The 21,263-nt window shown below is 47.2% G+C and overlaps 2 protein-coding genes and 1 long non-coding RNA gene across 4 annotated transcripts in view; 2 read left to right on the top strand and 1 right to left on the bottom strand.

The window, feature by feature from the left end:
* LOC128411268 (uncharacterized) overlaps positions 1-21,263 on the bottom strand; it is a 54,846-nt gene that overhangs the window by 11,652 nt on the left and 21,931 nt on the right. The gene's annotated exons all lie outside the window — the stretch shown is intronic.
* Positions 5,371-10,854, top strand: PTCRA (pre T cell antigen receptor alpha). 2 transcript variants are annotated; one of them, XM_053383450.1, is made up of 5 exons: positions 5,371-6,064; positions 7,009-7,329; positions 8,088-8,129; positions 9,890-10,022; positions 10,493-10,854. In XM_053383450.1, the coding sequence occupies exons 1-5, from the start codon at positions 5,998-6,000 to the stop codon at positions 10,638-10,640; spliced, it is 711 nt and encodes a 236-aa protein (XP_053239425.1). In that variant the 5' UTR covers positions 5,371-5,997; the 3' UTR covers positions 10,641-10,854. The 2 variants fall into 2 exon arrangements, with proteins under 2 accessions (XP_053239425.1, XP_053239424.1); XM_053383449.1 differs by having other exon boundaries at positions 7,006-7,329.
* CNPY3 (canopy FGF signaling regulator 3) lies at positions 12,947-19,412 on the top strand. The gene is made up of 6 exons (XM_053383448.1): positions 12,947-13,179; positions 15,130-15,253; positions 16,179-16,275; positions 16,400-16,522; positions 17,389-17,506; positions 18,315-19,412. The coding sequence occupies exons 1-6, from the start codon at positions 13,059-13,061 to the stop codon at positions 18,563-18,565; spliced, it is 834 nt and encodes a 277-aa protein (XP_053239423.1). The 5' UTR covers positions 12,947-13,058; the 3' UTR covers positions 18,566-19,412.

The raw sequence follows: 21,263 nt of genomic DNA, 5'->3' as shown, positions 1-21,263 counted from the left end.
CTCCCAAGGCTTGCGGATGTCTTCCTGAAGCCTGGAGAGCAAGAGGGGTCGGTGCGCACTGACCGCTCTCGCTCTCCAGGCTTCAGCGAAAGCCTGCATTCGCCCCATAGGACGCACACACATTTCCCCTTCATTTTTGGAGGGGAAAAAGTGCGTCCTATAGTGCAAAAAATACGGTACTTGTCCCATAAAGACAAGTCCCACACTCGGGGAAACAGTGTTTTTTAAGAGTGAGGACAAAATTTGCCCTCTAACCATGACACTGGGTGGCTGGAGCCATACTGGCAAGGATCCTGCAGGTCGATAACATGCCTGTTTATGGATAAGAGAGATGCACAGCTCTGCTTGCATGCCCACACTCATGCCAGAGTCTCGTATACACCCCAAAACCGCTGCCTCTTTGCACCCATCCTAATGGTGGGAATTTTACAAGTAGCTATTTCCTAACGCAGCCTCAGCCGCAGGTGCACTTCCATGAATTGCCTTTTGTGCTCTTGGTTAAACTGCAGCGCGTCCGTTACTCAGGTGCATCCTTTGCTTAGCTGACTGCCAGCTGGAGGCCAGCTTTGTGGCTTAGAGGTGTCAGCCAGCGATTGCCTAGAGCAGAAAGTTGAGGGGCTCTTATCTTTCTGCACTCCCTTTCCATTTTGGGTTTAAGCTGCTTCTGACCTCTCTAAAAAACAGGCCCCTGCTATATAGCGCGTGCCAATAAGTGAGACCCAAAGTAGGCATCATTAATTGGATTCTCCTTTTCTGGCTACAGGAAAATGCTTTCATTTAAAATAATAATAACTGCACAACTGCAATTGTATTCTTGAAAATGCCTGGGCGATTGGTGAAGCTTCAAAAGACAGAAAGGCGGGGTGGGTATTTCAGTGTCCTTGCCTCTTCCCAGACTAGCAAAAGGACAATGCATTATATGAAATAATATACAAATTTGCTTTGTTTTCATAATTATGCAAACTGCAGAATTCCACATTTCTGGGTGCAATCTTTGGATTGCTTGTGTGCAGAAGCATTTTTTGGGTTCTTTCACGTTATTGTGATTTTAAATAAAGGACTGGCAGCCTTCAAAGCACACTTTAGTAAAGGACACATTTAATTATAATTTGCAGAGCTAATTCAATGCAATAGCCTCTTGTCCTCAAGATCTATGACCATGCAAACCAGCAAAGTTTAAAACCCAAAAAAAACGTGTACACACAGAGGCTTTTTAAGTCCGCAAATCCAGCAGGCTTGGTAAGTATTGTATTGCTTCTTTCTGGTTGGAAGTAAGACAATAGGGCTTTCTAGTCACGATGCGTTGTTCTCCCAAGGTTTGGGTCTTCGGGCCATTTGAGATGGTGTAGGACTCCCATTTGTTGGGGTGATATTTAGCTTCTGCAGCCCGGGAATGTCTTGCCCAGCCTGGACCAGGCGGAAGATCTCAGAGAAAGACACAGAAGTATCTGGACTCTGAGGCTGGTCAGCTGGGCGCTCTTGAAGGTCTTCCTTCCTATCCTCCACAGTACTGGGAAGTGAGCTTGCTGTCCCTGCTGCTGCGGATTCCATGGTTTGGTGGATGGATACCTGATGCCCAGCTGCAAGAACCAGCTGTCTAATGTTCAATGTTCACTTTGGTATCAGAGAAAAGGAAGCACACCTGAAAAGAGACATTTTCCAAATTAAAGAGAGGGCAATTCAAGCTCCAGGTCAGGTTCCTTTTCAATTCTTATAAGCGACTAAATTAGGCTTCCCCGCGAGTAGCTGTGGTCCACAATGTCTGGACCACAACGTCTGGACCTTGTCTCAATTCATAATCTTTATTTTATTTTAAAATATTAACATCATTTTTGTTTGCTACCACTTCGTTAGCTGCCTGTGGTGCATAAATAGATGTTAAAAGTGTGGAATATTTTATTTATATTTTCTTTTATAAATGAAATATGAATTTTCTTTTATAAATAAATAAGGAAACTCTTATCTGCTTATTTAAATAAATAAGGGCCTTCTTGGTAGCTGCTCAGAGTCTTTGGAAATTTTGGAAATCCCTGCCTAGAGAAGCTAGACTGGCTCCTTCCTTGTTGTCCTTCCACAAATTGATGGAATACAATGATAGGCGAGAGGAGCGCTGCAACCCCAGAGCCGGTCACAACTGGGCGTAATGGTCAGGGGTCCCTTTACCCTTTCCCTCCGTGTGGGGGGAAGGCATGCACTCGGGACACCGCTATGATATTTAGCTGAGATTCCTGCATTGCAGGAGGTTAGACTGAATGACTATCGGGGTACCTTAAAATCCTATCATTGTATTCCATCAATTTGTGGAAGGACAACAAGGAAGGACATAGGTGGAACTGACTGCTTTTAATTAAAGTACTAGTGCTGTGCTGTGATTATTATATTATATTATATTATATTATATTATATTATATTATTAATGCACGCCACACACACACACACAAACACATAGTTTTAATTCTATTTATGCTTAATTGGTTTTTAATTGCTCTATGTTTTTGCCAGGAACAGGCACCTGGTTTCCTGTACCCTCCAAGCTGTCTCCAGCCACAGCCCCCAGTCTGGGTGGCATCCCCCTTTTTCATGCATTTCAGCAGACGGCTCTAAAGCCAAAAAGGGCTTTTCAACCTCTCTGTTCCCCTCAGCGTCAGAAAACCTGGAAGGGGGCTTACCATCGGAGACCGAACAAGGGCAGGAAAGGACGGGAGTGGGCAAGTGGGAGCAGTTACACGTACTTCAAAGCTCGGGTATCAAACAGTTGGGCATGAGGATCTGGGGGGATAAACTAAAAGCGCATTGTGCTTTTATGTTGTGGGCACTGCCCCGTGATCTTCGGGTGGAGGGCGGGATACAAATTTAATAAATTACACAGCGATATACTGTAGTGAAATCTGGGTGAAGAAATGAACCCTTTCACGAGTCCTGCTAAATCTCTTTATTTGGAAAGAGCAGCTCGCATCAGCTCCCTGTGGCTTGACAAACTACAGCCTCTCTCTCTCTTTTGGGTGGGTGGGTTAACCCCAAGAGCCTATAAAGGGCTCAGCCCCGACCCTCTCTCCCCGCTTACACGCAGGTAAGCGCCCCACCGGTCCCAACCGGCCTACTCTGCCAGGAGGGAGCGCCCACGTGCCAGCCCCCCTCGCCCTTACCCTTTGCAAGCCGAATCCCCGCAGCCGGGCTGCTCCACTCCCGGCGGACGTCATGGAAAGAACCACCAGGGCAGCGAGGGGGAGGCCGGGCCGTACCAAGAGCGTTCTGTCGCCGGGGGAGGAGGCCTAGGAGGAAAACAGGGCTGCTGCGCCTAACTCACTTCTTTCCCTCCCCAGTTAACAGTCCATGAATCCCGCACAAGCGAAATTTAAGTCGGCCAGCCGAGCTTTTGAATCGGGGAAGGGGTTGAATCTGCATATGCAGCACCTGCAGACTGTATAAACAAACACACAAGTAAAAAAGGGGTTTTTTTTATGTGCAGAGTAGACCCATTGAAAGCAATGTGCCCAATTTAGGCCTGGCTGCTGATTTCAGTGGGTCTGCTTTGGGTACTCATAACCCCATACCTTCCAACATTTCTCTGATGAAAATAAAAAGGTAAAGGGACCCCTGACCATTAGGTCCAGTTGTGGCCGACTCTGGGGTTGCGGCGCTCATCATGCTTTACTGGCCAAGGGAGCCGGCGTACAGCTTCCGGGTCATGTGGCCAGCATGACTAAGCCGCTTCTGGCGAACCAGAGCAGCGCACAGAAACACCGTTTACCTTCCCGCCGGAGCGGTACCTATTTTTTATCTACTTGCACTTTGACGTGCTTTCAAACTGCTAGGTTGGCAGGAGCAGGGAATGATCAACAGGAGCTCACCCCGTTGCGGGGATTCGAACCCCCGACCTTCTGATCGGCAAGCCCTAGGTTCTGTGGTTTAACCCACAGCGCCACCCGCATCCCTCCTGATGAAAATGGGGATGTCCTATTCCATCATCATAATGGTTTTATTCTTTATACCCCACCCATTAAAGATTTTAAAAAAACCTTCCCCATATGGAGCTGCCTTCAGATGTCTTCAAAAGGTTGTACAGTCACTTATCTCCTTGGCTCGGGGGTCGCCTACCCTCCCCATACCCTCCCACATTTCTACGATGAACATCCTAATGCATGGGTAGGCAAACTAAGGCCCGGAGGCCGGATCTGGCCCAATGGCCTTCTAAATCCGACCCATGGACGGTCAGGGAATCAGCGTATTTTTACATGAGTAAAATGTGTGCTTTTATTTAAAATGCATCTCTGGGTTGTGGGGCATAGGAATTCATAAATCCCCCCCAAAATATATATAGTCCGGCCCTGCACTAGGTCTGAGGGACAGTGGACTGGCCCCCTGCTGAAAAAGTTTGCTGACTCCTATAACGTTTCAGTATAAAATCAGAAACTGGAGTGGCTTCTGTAAATCCGGGGCTGTCCCTGGAAAATAGGGGCACTTGGAGGGTCTGATAGCACTGGGAACTACAACCCAATGGGTTGACCCAAACGGAGAGTGGTGTGGAAGGAAAGCAGCTCACACCGATAAATTTTGCACCCTCTGGTCTCTGGAGCAACTCACTGTGTACAGCTCCTCCCCTGAAAAGTCTCTCCAGAAAGTCTGGTCTGAGAACCATCTTTATTTCATTTCATTTATTGCATTTATACCCCCACCTTTTTCTCCAAGGAGCTCAAAGTGGCATACATGGTTCTCTCCTGCCTCATTTAATCTCCACAACCACCCCGTGTGATAGGTTAGGCAGAGATAGACAGTGTCTCGCCCAAGGTCACCCAGTGAGCTTCAAGGCCCAGTGGGGATTTGTACCCAGTATGATACTCCAACCATTGCACCGCACAGTCCTATTGCATGCAATGGGGCTACTTCTGAAAAGACATGGTTAGGATTGGGCTGTACTGCATACTAAAAATATTAAAATCCTGCAGCACGAAAAGCTGAATTCTGCAGCTTGCATGACTCATGTAACCTGGACTAGGTAAAGGTAAAGGTACCCCTGCCCGTACGGGCCAGTCTTGACAGACTCTGGGGTTGTGCGCCCATCTCACTCAAGAGGCCGGGGGCCAGCGCTGTCCGGAGACACTTCCGGGTCACGTGGCCAGCGTGACAAAGCTGCATCTGGCGAGCCAACGCAGCACATGGAAACGCCGTTTACCTTCCCGCCAGTAAGCGGTCCCTATTTATCTACTTGCACCCGGGGGTGCTTTCGAACTGCTAGGTTGGCAGGCGCTGGGACTGAGCAGCGGGAGCGCACCCCGCCGTGGGGATTCGAACCGCCGACCTTTCGATCGGCAAGCCCTAGGCGCTGAGGCTTTTACCCACAGCGCCACCCGCATAACCTGGACTACTCTGTACAAATTTCTCTTATTGCATAATTATTTTTTCAATTTCTCCCTATTTCACATAATCATGGATTGTTCTATGGGATACCAATATGATACATGCATCATCTGCAATGCAGGCAAATAGTAGGATGATTTAATCAGGAAAACAACAGATGTAAAATATAGTTGAAACCATCCCTCAGCCTTGATCCAAACTCTGTCCCCATCCCCATTAACACTTTAAAAAAATCAAAAAAATAATCTGAGAGACCCTGGCTAGAGACTTCCCATTTTGTGCATTCCTTGGCTCTGAGATTTTCAGGTGCATTCTGGACCTGCTGCCCTATTCAGTGCTTTCTCTAGCAGGAGGTATGTCTCTCAAATAAATGTGCAAGCTTTCGGAGTACCACAGGACGCTGCAATTGTTATGTCAAGTTCTGGTGGTACTCACATAAGCCAGTCACACAGCTAAAATAATCAAAAAGTGTGCTTAAAAAATCACACCAAAACACCTCCGTTGTTTACCAGAGAGCAGCTGTGCAACCGTTAGCTGCGGGAAAGGAGTACTGAGGTCAGAGAGGAAGAGAGGTCGGTTGAGCACATTGCCTGCTAGTCTAGCGCACTCTCTGATTGTGTAGCTGCTCATTCTCACAAGATGTCTCCAGCTCTTCACCTTACGTTCCAGCACCTCCTGACCAGTGCAGCACTCCAGCTTCTGACCTGTGAGTAAAATACCATAGCTTACGGTACTGTATTTGCTTGCTTGTTGGGGGTCAGTGTGACAGTATCATTCAGGAGAGGGGAGGGAGTCAATTTGCCCGATGAGTTACTGTATTTGAGTTTTTAAATAAGCAGAATGAAATAAAAGAACTTGGGATCTGGAATTTTAAAATTGTCCCACAGGGGCCTAAAGTCTGCACTAAAGTTTAGAGTCCAAACAGAAACAAAAGAAATTATATTTGACCAAAATTGTGCACTCAGAATTAATTATAGGACTGCAGAATTGGAAGTACCTTGCAATGTACATCGTCCCCCATCCAATTTGAAACCATACTGGACCCTGCATAGCTTTGCAAATGCAGTAGCAGTTTTATTGCTGCACCACCTTGCTAATCATTACAATAGAATATGTAGTACCTTAATTTTGCATCCTTTAGCCTGCAAAACCAGACATGGGGGTGGGGGTGGGCAGGAAGCAGAGTTTGTCTCAGCAGGAGGGAATGTTATAAAACCAAACATGCAAATGTTATAAAATGTTATAAAACCAAACATGCAAACCAGAGGCAGAGCTGCCTGGCAGAGCTGTTTGCTTGGAAACTTTTCAGAAGTGTCTTATACAACCTTTGGGCCTTGGCAAGTAAGCAGCAAGAGTTTTGCAGCGTGGGGTGCAGGGGAATCATTGCCACAAGTTCACCTGCCGGGACGACCCTTTCTGCCTATGGGAGTTGCTCTGACCCCTTGATCATTCATTGAATTGGACAGAAACCATGGGGTGGGAAGAATCTCCATTTTTATGGAAGACAGCTCAAATGAAGTAAAAACCAAGCAAGGCTCCGCCAAAAAAGATGCCAAAAAAACATTATCTGCATAATTTGTGTACATGAAAACCAATAGCTCTCTGATCAAGTAGTTTTGCTCATGCACGTTTATAATAAACTCTCAGCAGGTAGCTTATCTTGGAGCTTAAATGCAACACTGGCACCGCCGCTCCATGTGATAGTAAACGGCGAAAGGAAGACCCTGGTAATTTGTCTGGTGAACGATCTCTCTGAGGAAGCATTGGGGGCAGTTCGGTTTTCCAACGGAAATGGGAGCATGCTGGAGTCTTTCACCTATGGGATTTCTAGGGAAGACGATAGGACTTTCAGCAGCATCTCTCAACTCTCCATCAGCACCAAAGAATTTGGATCATGGAGTACAGTCGCTTGCTACGTCGCACCAAACGAAACTTCAAAAACGTGGAGCACCACCTCCCTTCAACTCCCAGGTATTCATGATGGGAGTATGGACAGTAGATGTACTTTTAGTAAAGGTAAAGGGACCCCTGACCATTAGGTCCGGTCATGGCCGACTCTGGGGTTGCGGCGCTCATCTCACTTTATTGGCCGAGGGAGCTGGCGTACAGCTTCCAGGTCATGTGGCCAGCAGGACTAAGCCGCTTCTGGCGAACCAGAGCAGCGCATGGAAACGGCGTTTACCTTCCCGCCAGAGCGGTACCTATTGATCTACTTGCACTTTGACGTGCTTTCAAACTGATAGGTTGGCAGGAGCAGGGACCGAGCAACGGGAGCTCACCCCGTCACGGGGATTTGAACCGCCGACCTTCTGATCGGCAAGTCCTAGGCTCTGTGGTTTAACCCACAGCGCCACCCGCATCCCCCAGATGTACTTTTAAGACTTCATAAATTAACAGTGCAACCCTATGCATGTCTAATTAGAAGCCCCATTGAGTTCAATGAGACTGACTCCCAGGTAAGCATGCATTGGAACTCAACCTAATTTATCCATGGTAAATTACTGTTATCCTGTTACACTTAAATCTTGCCTTTTTGCCAATGAACTCTCTCCTTCAAACTGATGTGTCCTAATACAATCAATCGATCAATAAAGACATTTATGCACAAATTTCAGGCGCTTCAAATCAGTAAATTAATAACCTGGAAACTTATATAACACAACCAAGGCAGGCATGCTACCAATCTTTCCCTTGCAATGTCTTCTCTAAGTCATAATTTTGTCTTACAGAAGAAAATATGGGAGATCTCTGCCTGAGTGAAAAGCAAGAAGGTAAGAACAACAATGCATTCTCCTTCCAATCTCAGTTATACTAAGAGCTCAGTTCCGAACCTGGTGTTTTGGGGGCAGGAATTCAGACAAAGCTGTTGTAAGTATACAAGGCTAGTGTTTGGACCCTTGTGCCATGACGAACAACTAAATTCCAGATTCAAATATCCTCATAGAACACAATTTGAACTATTATGAATGAAGCAGATTACAGAGGAAGACCACAGCTGCAATTCTATCCACACCTATAGGGTCGGTGCCAGAGGTCAGGGGGTCTTTGGCATAGTGTTGCCCATGCCCTCCAACCCACTCCCGAAGCATTGGTTGGCATCCATCTGTCTCGGGGGACAATGGAAGAGTGCGCCTGTTGTAAGGTTACAGCGCCTGCTGTGGCTGTAGAGACCGATACAGAAAAGACATGTTTTGTTGCAGCTGGGGCAGATGAAGGCACTCGGTTGCGCAGATGCAGATCTGGTTGTTCTCTGTGCACTCTCCCAGTAGTCATTTCTTCTATGGTCACTGCTATGGACGCACAACCTGTGTGTCTCCAGGAACTGTAGTTGTCTGCAAGGGAGTCTCACATGGTGGGATTGGTGTTGCCAGCTTTCATATCACTTCTTTGTAGTGCAGATCTGCTCTGCCAACAGGCCTGGTGCCTGAAGCCATCTCCCAATAGAGCACATCCTTGGGGATCCTGCCATCTTCCATTCTGTGGACATGATGCGCCTGGGAAGCAAGTGCGCCTGGGAATCAATTTTTGCTAACTGAATGAGAAATTGGGGATAAAAGACTTGGCAGGACCTTGCACCCAAAGATGAACAACAAAACCTAAGACAGAGCTAATATAAGGGCTGGTCACCCTTTGAGTGCTTGTAGAAGTAGGAAAAATAGAGAGTTAGAATTACAAAATCTGCTATCCTCTTGTTAAGAGTTGATAATGAAAAGTGTAAACTCTAAAGTGTCTGCAACTACCTTATCAATCGGGATGCAGGTGCCACAGAGCCTAGGACTTGCCGATCAGAAGGTTGGCGGTTCGAATCCCTGCGACAGAGTGAGCTCCCGTTGCTCGGTCCCTGCTCCTGCCAACCTAGCAGTTTGAAAGCACACCGGTGGAAGTAGATAAATAGGTACCGCTCCGGCGGGAAGGCAAACGACGTTTCTGTGCGCTGCTCTGGTTCGCCAGAAGCGGCTTAGTCATGCTGGCCACATGAGCCGGAAGCTGTACGCCGGCTCCCTCAGCCAATAAAGCGAGATGAGCGCTGCAACCCCAGAGTTGGTCACGACTGGACCTAATGGTCAGGGGTCCCTTTACCTTTACCTTATCAATCAGATTACTGCTGTCTCTCCTGATAGTTTGATCACCTACTGGGCTTGGCAGCAATTAAGAGATAACATAGGTAACATAGGCCTGTATCCAGAGCAGGGGTAGGCAACCAGATGCTGCCCAATTGCCTTCTCATTCCGGCCCACGGACAGTCAGGGAATCTGTGTGTTTTTACATGAGTAGAATGTGTGCTTTTATTTAAAATGCATCTCTGGGTTATATGTGGGGCATAGGAATTCGCTTTCATTTTTTCCCTTCAAAATATAGTCTGGCCCACCACATGGTCTGAGGGACAGTGGATCGGCCCACAGCTGAAAAAGGTTGCTGACCCCTGATCCAGAGTATTGGGTGGGGCAGGGTAGAGCACAAAAGTGGCTGGGGATATAGTTATTCTGTGGATATTACTCTGCCTTATTCTTTCTTCTTTTTGTTGTGGCAGCCCAAGAAGAGTCATTGTTCATTGAAGATCTGCATAGCCGCTCACAGATCTTACTTCTTCTGGCTATCAGAATGTTGTTGTTCAAGTTGCTCCTGTTTGACGTGTTGATGACCTGCTGCATTGTTTACAAGAGGTAATATTGACCACAACATCCAATGTATAGACCTAGTCCAGATATAAAGCTAAGCCAAACCATGGACTTGAACGAGCAAGCAAATGTGCAGTTTCCTGGATCACGGATTGTGGTAGCAGTGTACCTCTCTCATTCTGCTGCTGCCACGCTACCCAGAGCTACGCCATGGTTTGGTTTAGCATCACATCCAAAGCCAGGCTCATGGTTTGCCTCACTTCAGACAAACCACAATGTTTGTTCCTGGTTTACTGCTGATGGTTTGTCTGGGGGAAACACAAGCATAGGTTTGGATGTAATGCTAAGCCAAACCATAGCTCAGCCATGGGTAGAACGGTGGCAGCAGAAACACCACTGAACTCTTTGAAGGAAGGGTATGGTGTTAAGATGATGATGATGATGATTGATGATGATAATGATGATGATAGTAAAGTTCAGCTCCCAACCTGGTGTAATCTTCCCTCTCATTTCAGGGAAGATATACCGTTGCACCTGAAGCCTTCCAACTTTTCTGCAGTTCATCCACACAGAGTCAGAACTGCTTCCGTCACAGAAATTGTTGCTATGAAAAGCACAGAGCAATGGACTAGGGGGAAAGGCAACTTTCACATATCTGGCTGAAAAGAAGGAACTCCATATGGAAGCAGAATATGTGTCCTGGAGATGGAAGCATTCACTTGAACAAAAGAGAGAGAGACTAGCCTGGTTTGAACACAGGCTGAAAAACAGGCTTTTGGCTTCCTTTCATCTGCCTCTGCTGTGACCTTTGATTTGGGTTCTTTGATGCTGAACACTAATCAGACAACTAAGCCAGGCACACAGGCTGTAGCAGTACATGAATAACAAGGCTTGACACCCTTTCGATATTCTTGTGTTGTAAGCGCAGTATGTGATGCCCTGAGAAGAATGTTTCTCTCTTGAATATTGCCGTGTGATATTTCTTTGTTCATAATTGTACATATAGTCTTGCTTGCATTGTCCTCAAATATACAGCTTGTTGTCATCTATATGAGAGAATGCCTAAGGCAGGGGGTCAGAAACCTGTGTCCCCCTCCAGATGTGGCTGGGCTATAACTCCCATCATTCCCGACCATTGGCTGGGGGACCTGGCGCTGATGGGAGTTGGAGTCTAATAACATCTGGAGGGGCATGGCTTCACTTAAGAAGTGGATGGTGTTTTTCAATCCGATGGCCATGTTCCTTCCAGGTGCTGCATAACAGTTCATGTGTGGTGAAGGTGGGTGCAGCCAGTTACTCGCTGCTTTCCAGCCAGACAAGCAAAGAGGTATTTATCACGTTTCAAGGGCATTTTCCAGGGGCAGTGAGGGGTGTGGCCTGGGGGGCCTGAGAGTTGGGCAACCATATTCAGCCCCCTGAGCTTGAGGTTCTCCACTCCTTTCACTGCAGTAGGGAGTGAGGTTCTGGGTTTTCAGCCCTTCCAAAGTAGCAAAATATTAATTGCATAAGAAGTCATTAAGTGCAGGATCACAAATGCATCGTCATTGCTCAGCATCTGCAACATCATGTCACAGTGGTACCCTGCCTATGTGAAACAACAGCTGTCACAGGATGAACGGCACAGATAGACATCACACCATCTTTAGCAAGCAGGGCTCCAGTTCTGAATCTTGGCAGGTGCAAGGAAGGTGCCTGCAAGGGAGGCATGGGATAGGGGTTGGTTCTTTCCTACATTCTTGGGACTGTTACTTAACAGACATATGAATACAATTAAACAGCCAAAGCATGTCTAGCATTTTTATGAGGATTTATGCAGCAATTGTGGATTGTAACAACAATCACAAAAACCTTCTTCCTTTTTGTATTTTACAGGTGCTATAAATCTGTTTTCAAAAATAAATTACTTAATTTTTTAATAATAATAATTGTAATATTTATACCACACCCGATACAGGGTTGCCTTCAGATGTTTTCTAAAAGTCAGATAGCTGTTTCTTTCCTTGACATCTGGTGGGAGGGCATTCCACAGAGCAGGCGCCACTACCGAGAAAGCCCTCTGCCTGGATGCTTGCAACAAGAATGTATGGAGCAGGTAGGTAGCAGCAACAGCCAGCAGAGTGTTGGCGATTACGCATGCTGCCAAAATACGAACTCGCTATGTAGCAAGCCCCTCTCCACCTCAGTCCTCCCATCTGCGGTTGAAAAGCCAAAGCTGGGAACTGACCGAAGCCAGCCTGCCTTTTAAGCAACTGCTGCAGGCTTTGGGATGGGAGAGAGTAAAAAACAACGAGTAGCTGCGTATATCCTAACCATCTCAGTAAGTTTAGGTTATTGTTTTAATAAGTTCGCAAACCGTCTAGAACACTTAAGTTGATGGGCAGCATAGAATGTCATTAAGTAAAAAGTATCAGCAAAGACCCTATATATGTCACGCCAGTAGCGGTTTAGTCAGAGATGAGCACAACAACCCCAGAGTCGCCTTTGACTGGACTTAACCGTCCAGGGGTCCTTTACCTTTTACCTTATCCCACTGAGTTGGAGTCACCTTATCCCCATGTAAATGACTACACAGGATCGCAGCCTGAGAACGCAAAGTAAAAGAACCGCCGCTCTGGAACTGGATAAATGGAAAATCTGAAAGGCTGGGAGAAGCATTCTCCCTACTCCCCACCCCTGGCGCGTTACCTGCGCCCAATATTCGTGAAAGCCTTTTTTACAAAAATGAATGGACTGAGCATTCCAGGGCCGAGACGAACGGAGGCGAACACCAATCACAGGACAGCGTTGGCGACACTCCCATTGGCTGACCTGCGGGGCAAGCGAAGCTGCTCCATTGGAGAAGCGGGAGAGCGCCCCACCCCTCCCCGCTCCTGATTGGCTGACATCTCAAAAGAACGGGAGCCTCGCGCCGGCCCGTTGGCCTCGGCGTGACACGTTCCCGGCCGCCATTGGCCAAGGGCTCCGGTTGTTATAGCTACGCTGAGGGAAAGGGAAAGGGGGGAGGTTCCCGGAAGCGCGGTGCCGCGCTCTGGAGGGCTGTAGCGGCGTGGCGGCCTCTCGCGGGGGTCTCCTCCTCCCTCCATGGCTCCATGGGGTCCCGCCGTCGCGCTCTGGCTCGCCCTGCTGGTAGGCCCGGCGCCTGGGCGCGGCGGGGCCATTGCCGAGGACAGCGAGTGGGTCAAGCTGCCCAGCAAATGCGAAGGTGAGAAAAGGAAGCCCACCAAAAAAACCGTTATTGCAGAGCTGTGGGGGGAGGGGAGAAATCAGTGCCTGTGTTTTGATTTTCCTCATCCCTCCCTGCTCCTCTTTCCTTTCGTGTCGTGTGAATTATTGTTATTAATATTCATTTATTACGTTTGCATACCGCCCTTCATCCAAAGATCTCGGGGTGGTTCACAGAATAATAATAATAATAACAATAATAATAGCAAGAACAGAAGCAAAACAAACCAATAACTCCCACCCCTCCCACAAACACATTTAAAAGGACATAGAATGATGATGATGATGTTGATGATGAAGATGAAAAGCCTGCAGGTGGGAGCCTTTTTGGATGAAGGGTGGGGCCACAAATGCCCAAAATAAAATACAGTGGTACCTCGGGTTAAGTACTTAAATCGTTCCGGAGGTCCGTTCTTAACCTGAAACTGTTCTTAACCTGAAGCACCACTTTAGCTAATGGGGCCTCCTGCTGCCGCTGCACTGCCAGAGCACAATTTCTGTTCTCATCCTGAAGCAAAGTTCTTAACCTGAAGCACTATTTCTGGGTTAGCAGAGTCTGTAACCTGAAGCGTATGTAACCTGAAGCGTATGTAACCCGAGGTACCACTGTAAAAGGGGTAGTCAAAAACAGGGGGCTGAAGCTTCCTATGGGGAAAGGCTGTAGCTCAATGGCAGAGCGTCTGGCTTGCAAGCAGAAGCTCCAAGGTTGGTTCAGTCCCTGCTGGCATCTCCAGGTAGGTCTGGGAGAGACTCCCTGCCTGAAATCTTGGAGTGGTGCTGCTTGTCAGTGTAGACAGTACTGAGCAAGATGGACCAGTGGTCTGATGCAGCTTCCTATGTTGAAAACCACATATTGCCCAGCCGTAGACATCACTATATAAGGTTATAGGTAAAATGATGGGGAATCGGCGACACTCAGTATTTTACTGGGTGACAACTACCATCATCCCAGATCTTTCTTGATACTGGCTGTGGCTGTTGGGAGTTGGAGTCTGACAGCTTCTGGGGGACCACAGGTTCTCCTCCCTTGGCGAAGGACTTCCAGCACGAAACAATGACAGGCGTACAGGTGGACTAGCTTATGCAGGGGCACTTATATAAGGTAAGGCTGTCAAGAGTGAAAAGGGGATCTGAGAAGCGCCTTGTCACTAAAAATGGAACTTAACAAGTTAAAGAGGAACAGAGAGAACTATGAGCCGGAAGTTGCAGAAGAGGTTCACTGAAGTGAAAGCCGGTGTGGTATTTAGGTAGAGGGTTAGAGCTGCCTTCAACCTGCTGCACTGTTATTGGGGATCATCCCTGATGGTTAGGCTGGCTGGGGCTGATGAATCCAACAACATCTGGAAGGCTGCTTTCAGCCCCAGCCAGCACAGCCAGTGGCCAAAAATGATGGGATTTATAATCCCAACAGGTTCCCTATCCCTGCTTTATTTTCTCCAAATATAAAGGTAAAGGGACCCCTGACCATTAGGTCCAGTCGTGGCCGACTCTGGGGTTGCAGCGCTCATCTCGCTTTATTGGCCGAGGGAGCTGCCATACAGCTTCCAGGACATGTGGCCAGCATGACTAAGCCGCTTCTGGCGAACCAGAGCAGCGCACGGAAACACTGTTTACCTTCCCGCCAGAGCAGTACCTATTTATCTACTTGCACTTTGACGTGCTTTCAAACTGCTAGGTTGGCAGGAGCTGGGACCGAGCAACAGGAGCTCACCCCATCACAGGGATTCGAACCACTGACCTTCTGATCGGCAAGTCCTAGGCTTTGTGGTTTAACCCACAGCGCCACCCGCGTCCCTGCTCTGCAAATATACACCATTGTTTTATTTCAATATGGCCTGCCCTGTAAACTCTGTTATCTGCTTACCTACCAGCTTTTGATCACCAATTAAAATATGTGAGTGGTTACTAACTGGTTCTTTTCTGTCTTTAGTGTGCAAGTACGTGGCTTTGGAACTGAAATCCTCCTTCGATGAAACTGGCAAGACCAAGGAGGTGATTGACACGAAGTACGGCTTTTTGGATGGCAAGGGATCCAAAATCAAGTACACAAAATCGTAAGTGAATGAGGCTGTTGATGGACCCTTGGAGGCAGCTGTTCTCCACCTTGTACATTATTGCAATATCTTGGTCAGTAAGTAATTCAGAGAGGGTGTTAACTCTCCTGAATCTTACTTTTGTCTGTCAGGATATAAAATGCAAAAAAAGTCACACCCATAAGTCACTTGCCATCCGTTCCTGCAAGGAAGGAAGGTTTCGTATTCCTTCTGCAGGATTAATTGAGCTCTTTGGTTGTGCAGTATGCAATTTATAGGACTCCCCCAACATGCAGGCAAAAAAAGTGACCTTTCAGTAAAGATTGGACACCCTAAGTCCCATCGAAATTTGGTGGAACTAACATACATAATTAGATGCTTTAGGTCCTGTTCTTATATGTGCCTAGTTCGTATTGTGTTTTGTGTTTCTAGTCCATAGCTGTCAGCTTTCAGATTTGAAAATAAGGGATCAGCAGCCTCAAAATAAGGGATCAGCAGCCTCACCTGTCCCAGGGACAGTCTACGGGATATCTAACAATCCGGGATAGCAGTGGGAAACAGCGCTGGAATAAGGGAATTTTCCATTAAATAAAGGGAAGGTTGACAGCTATGTTCTAGTCCTCAATGTTATATTGTGTTTTGAAAAAGGTAGGACAGGTAACTCACAGATTACATGAGGTGAAGTCCCAGGGGTGTATGCATATACACTGTCTATTGACTGAGACTGTGGAAAGGGACATTTTAATGGTTTTGCTGGAAAGCTGCATTCCAGATTCATAAGCTCTTACTAGCAAAGTCCCATAACACATGGAAATTGATCTCAAGCAGTAAATTGTGAGTTGATAAAGTGCTGAGGTACATTCTACCAGCTGCTATTTTATACTTGTGTCATTGGACACTCATACAGAGATCTTGCCACTCACTAATACACTTTCTTTGCCTGCAGGGACATTCGCCTTATTGAAGTGACAGAAAACATCTGCAAGAGGCTTTTGGAATACAACCTGCACAAAGAGAGAACGGGAAGCAACAGATTTGCAAAGGTTTGCAACGTCTCGGGATTTCATCTTGTTTCCAGATTTTTAAGAGCTACTTTTCTGCTTTTTGTTTTCTTTGCCTGTCTTGGCTCTTCCAGGATACACCACTGAACTCTCTCACTTCCTTTAGGGTATGTCTGAAACCTTTGAAACACTGCATAACTTGGTACACAAAGGAGTGAAGGTGGTGATGGACATCCCTTATGAGCTGTGGAATGAAACCTCTGCGGAAGTGGCCGATCTAAAGAAGCAGGTACAGCCCTTGGCTTCACACTTTGTGAAAGCCACATGACTGATGGCGGCACAGCAGTTCCAAGTAACTGGAGCTCATGGTTGATCTCCTAGAGCACCTTCACCAATCTGGGCCTCTCTGGATGTTTTGGACTACAATTCCCATCGGCCCAAGGCATCCGGGGAGCCCCAGATGGGTGAAGGCTGTCCTGGAGGATTCTGCTTTCGAACGGGAGAACTGAAAGCGAGAATTCTGCATCTAATGCTGAAACCACTGGCCTGTCAATCACATTTTTAGGGTGTATTCCAAAGGTACATTTTCATGGATATTGGTGGGGGTGGAAAACTAGTGCATAACCTAGCTCAGGCACCCCCAAACTTGGCTCTCCAGATGTTTTGAGACTACAACTCCCTTCATCCCTAGCTAACAGGACCAGTGGTCAGGGATGATGGGAGTTGTAGTCCCAAAACATCTGGAGGGCCAAGTTTGGGGATGCCTGACCTAGCTGAAGCAAGGCAGGTCTGGTGATCCGTGGTTAGATGAGAGACTGCCGGGGGATCCTTTTCATGCCACTTTGAATTTATAGAGTTGTAATAATAATTATAATAATGATTTATTATTTGTACCCCGCCCATCTGGCTGGGTTTCCCCAGCTACTCTGGGCGGCTTCCACAAAGACCAAAAATAGTTGGAAGGGATCCGATCCCCCTGCATTGCAGGACTCTGAGGCCAGGTGAGATCTAAATGTAATGCGGCTTTGTCACAGCCAAGCTAGGGTTCATTTGCAGTGGCAATGAAGCTGTGGCAATGTGTGCAGACCTACCGGTGTGGTTGAAAACACCACAAGTAGATGTTTGAAGGAGGATTTCTATCTTTCTCTCTCTTAGTGTGAGGTAATGGTGGAGGAATTTGAAGATGTGATCGAAGACTGGTACCGGAACCATCAGGAAGAAGACATTTCCCAGTTTCTCTGTGCAAACCACGTCTTGAAAGGAAAAGACACCAGTGAGTTATGTTTCCTGGGAAGCGGCAGGCCCTGTTATTGGGGTCCAGGGATATGTGTACGGGCGGCGGCCATTATAGGCGCATTCAATTAACGTGTGGCCGCTGTGCAGGTCCTTTTGGATGTGGAAGAGGGTGGAACGGGGGTTGGGGGTTGGGCAGACTGGGCTTACATCTGCTCCGCCAATGTGCATGGGGGCCACGATCGGAGCCCCTGTGCAAAATGGCTACCACAGAACCATCCAGATGGTTTTCAGTCAGGAATGGGGAATATCCGCCCCAGGTGTTGTTGGGCTTCAACTCCCATCAACCCCAGCCATCATGGCCAGCGGTCAGGAATGATGGGCACTGTAATCCTGACATTTATTTATCACATTTCTAACTTGCCTGTAGTCCGCAGAGCTTGGAGCAGCTTATTGCTTTCCTTCCCTTGTATTTTTTTACCCTCACAACAGCATGTTGAGAGCCGAGGGGTTGTGACTGACCCAAGGCTAGCTTGTGAGGTGAGTGACTGAAAGCAATGATTTCGGCCCAGGTTTTCTATTCACCCAGTCATAGTCAATGTGCTGCCCTCCAGATGCTGTTAGACTCCAATTCCCATCATCCACCACCATGCTGGCTGGGGCTGATGGGACCCAGAGTCCAACAAAAACAACTGGATGATACCACCAGATGTACTAACTAGTAACCTAAACTGAATGGAAAATTCATCAAAGTAAATTAGGTGGCAACTGGAATTGTGTGCTCAGGGAGGAGTGGAGACATTGCAAAATCCCATAGTCTCCTTTTTCCACCCCTCTCCTCTCTCCAGGCTGCCTGACAGAGAAGTGGGCTGGCAAGAAAGGGGACGGGGCAAGTTCAAGACCGAAGAAGTCTAAGAAGAAGGAGGGCAAAGGCAAGAAGGCTTCGAAAAGCAAAAAGAGCGGCAAGGACAAAGCAGGGCAAGAAGGGGAGGGTGAGAAACCGAGTGTCCAAGAGGTCCCTGACCAATCAGAGGAGCAGGATGAAGCAAAGGATGCTGGGAAGGAGGCTCCGCTCTCACACAGGCCGGACGAACTGTAGGCTAGGTGCCAGCCACCCATGCTTTTCCTCGCGTGGACTTGCAAGCTTGTATTCAGGCCACTGAGAATTGCTTTCGCCCACCCGAGTTACAAGATGGAGATTTCTCAGCTTCCTCGAGGGGGAAGTGCCAGGCTGTTCCTGACGGGCAAGGATCGTGGCCTTTCGAACTTTAGCCACCCAGTGTTATGGTGTCTCATCGCAGGTGCAGGGTGGGCCGAACCCAGCTAGCCCCTTGCCTGCTTAGAGGAGCAAGCCAGGCAGAAGGAGGGCCTGAAGGACTGGCTCCCTAAGTCTGCGTGGCTGGTGTTCAAAAACTGAGCCCGCTGCTTTCATCAATTGACCCCCACCTCCACGAGCTTTGATCTGCTAAACGCAACTGGGGGGCGGGTGGAAGGTAAGGAGAAAGTTGTAAGAGATCCAAGTTGGGTTGCAAGGCAGCTCGCCTCTCCAGCCCATTTGACTGAAGCCATGATAACCTCTCTATAGCCAGCGTAGCAGGCTCTCAACTTGGTACATTCCCTAAGTCGATTTTTTGGAAAGTCCTTTTTTTCATCATGCAGATCACTGCGTTTCCTTGGAGGGAAATAAGGGCGAAGGTACTATTCGAGTAAGGGCACTGTGCTTCTGTTGCGATATCTTTTTGTTGTTTTGTTTTGTTTTTGAATCACTCCTCACCTTAATGGATCATTTCCTGCAGTTGCTCCAGTCAGGAGAGAACTTGCAGGTTGATGGTGTGTTTCTCTTGCCTCCCCTCCCTTAGAAACATGTGCTTTCTGTTGCTGCGATGACCATTCTTCCTGTTTCCTGAAGTCCTGCAAAGAGTGAAAATAAAAGAGTTTTTGAGTAATTTGTGCTCCATCCGGCCCTTCCACTGGCTTTCTTTCCCCGCACTGCTATATGAATGATATTTACCTTTGTGAATCTTTTGAGGAAAAGGTTGCAATACAGTCATAAGAACCTTTTTTTCTCCCTTGGAAAATACATAGAGCAGAAGGAGGAAGTTGGAAGAGTGATTCTTGATTCCACTTTCCTATTCAGCTCTGTGAGCTTTTCAAGGCTCAAGTGAATTCTGCTGGAACCAGGTTCTGGGAAAGCGATCTATTCTGGGGAACCAGACTGATCCAGTGAAGAAGGAACCGACAGGTGCATGTGTGCCTGCAGCGCTTGCTCAAAAATCCAAATGTGCCCCCAAGCCTAAAAGGTTGGCTTCCCCTGGTGTAGATGGGCACTCTGTGAGGGGGACCAGTGGTCTGACTCCGTATAAAGCAGTTTCTTACATTCCTTGGCTGGGTAAGTAGACCAGCAGCTGGCAGTCTCAGAGCTTTTTAAAGGGCAACTCAGTCCATTCTCATTTTTGTCAGAGCTTTTTAAAGGGATAGGCACAGTCCCCAGCAAATACCTGCCAGTCCTAAAAGTTGGACGTTCAGTTAAAGGTCATTTTCTGTGTTGAATACTTAGGAGAGCTTTCCTGCAATTCACCGTGTGCTTCCTCTTCTGCACTTCCTCTTATTGGTGCTTTTCATCACACTTAAGCAAACAGCCTTTCCTGTCCTATATGTCTTTTCTCCATATACCTGGAGCGTTAAACCACAGAGCCTAGGACTTGCTGATCAGAAGGTCGGTGGTTCGAATCCCCACAAAGGGGTGAGCTCCCGTTGCTCGGCCCCTGCTCCTGCCAACCTAGCAGTTCGAAAGCACCTCAAAGTGCAAGTAGATAAATAGGTACCACTCTGGCGGGAAGGTAAACGGTGTTTTCATGCACTGCTCTGGTTCGCCAGAAGCGGCTTAGTCATGCTGGCCACATGATCCAGAAGCTGTATGCCAGCTCCCTCAGCCAATAAAGCAAGATGAGTGCCGCAACCCCAGAGTCGGTCACGACTGGACCTAATAGTCAGGGGTCCCTTTACCTTTATTGCAAAAGTGTATGATTACAGCTTTTGGACATACAAGGTGCTGAATTTTGCAGTCACATATCTTTTCTTTTTTAAAGTTCTATTTATGGTTTTTAATTATAACAAATAAACATTTCAGCAAAATAAAAGAAACAATTCTTATATCTCAAATCTTCGACTTCCCTCCCTCTCTGCGGTTCCATAAATTTGTTCTCTTTCTTTTTCTCTGCATATCCCAATTAACTATTCTTTTTTCTCATCTATTTCCTATATGTTTTAGAAACTGCGAGTTTTTATAATCGCAGTCACATTTCTGACATAATGTGAGTCCCATGCCACCCAGCAGCTATGGATCAGAGGCAGGAGGGAGCAGTCTGGGTTTGTTTATTTTAAGCCCTCTAATGTTTATTATTTCTTTATTTAAATTTGTGTGCTGCTTTTTGATATAAGCAATGCTCTAAGTGACTCTAAACAGAATGAGAAAAAGGAAACCAACACATCATTATGGTGACAAATAATCACTTCAAAACATAACACGGCAATCCAGCAAATAACTTTCTAATCATATGAACGTAAAACAAATCCATGTGCCCTTTCGAAAGGAGGGATAGAGGAATTCATTGTTAAAATCAGCCAACTTTCTGAACTAGGGCCAGGGCCTTTTCAGTACTGGTCCCGACTTGGTGGAACGCTCCGTCACAAGAGACTAGGGCCCTGCGGGACTTAACATCTTTCCACAGGGCCTGCAAGACACAGCTGTTCCACCTGGCCTTTAGTTTGGACTCAGTCTGACCCTTATGTTTTCC

Source organism: Podarcis raffonei, chromosome 3 (genome assembly GCF_027172205.1).
Source record: "Podarcis raffonei isolate rPodRaf1 chromosome 3, rPodRaf1.pri, whole genome shotgun sequence".
Lineage (NCBI taxonomy): Eukaryota > Metazoa > Chordata > Lepidosauria > Squamata > Lacertidae > Podarcis > Podarcis raffonei.
This window is presented reverse-complemented; position numbering and strand designations above follow the sequence as displayed.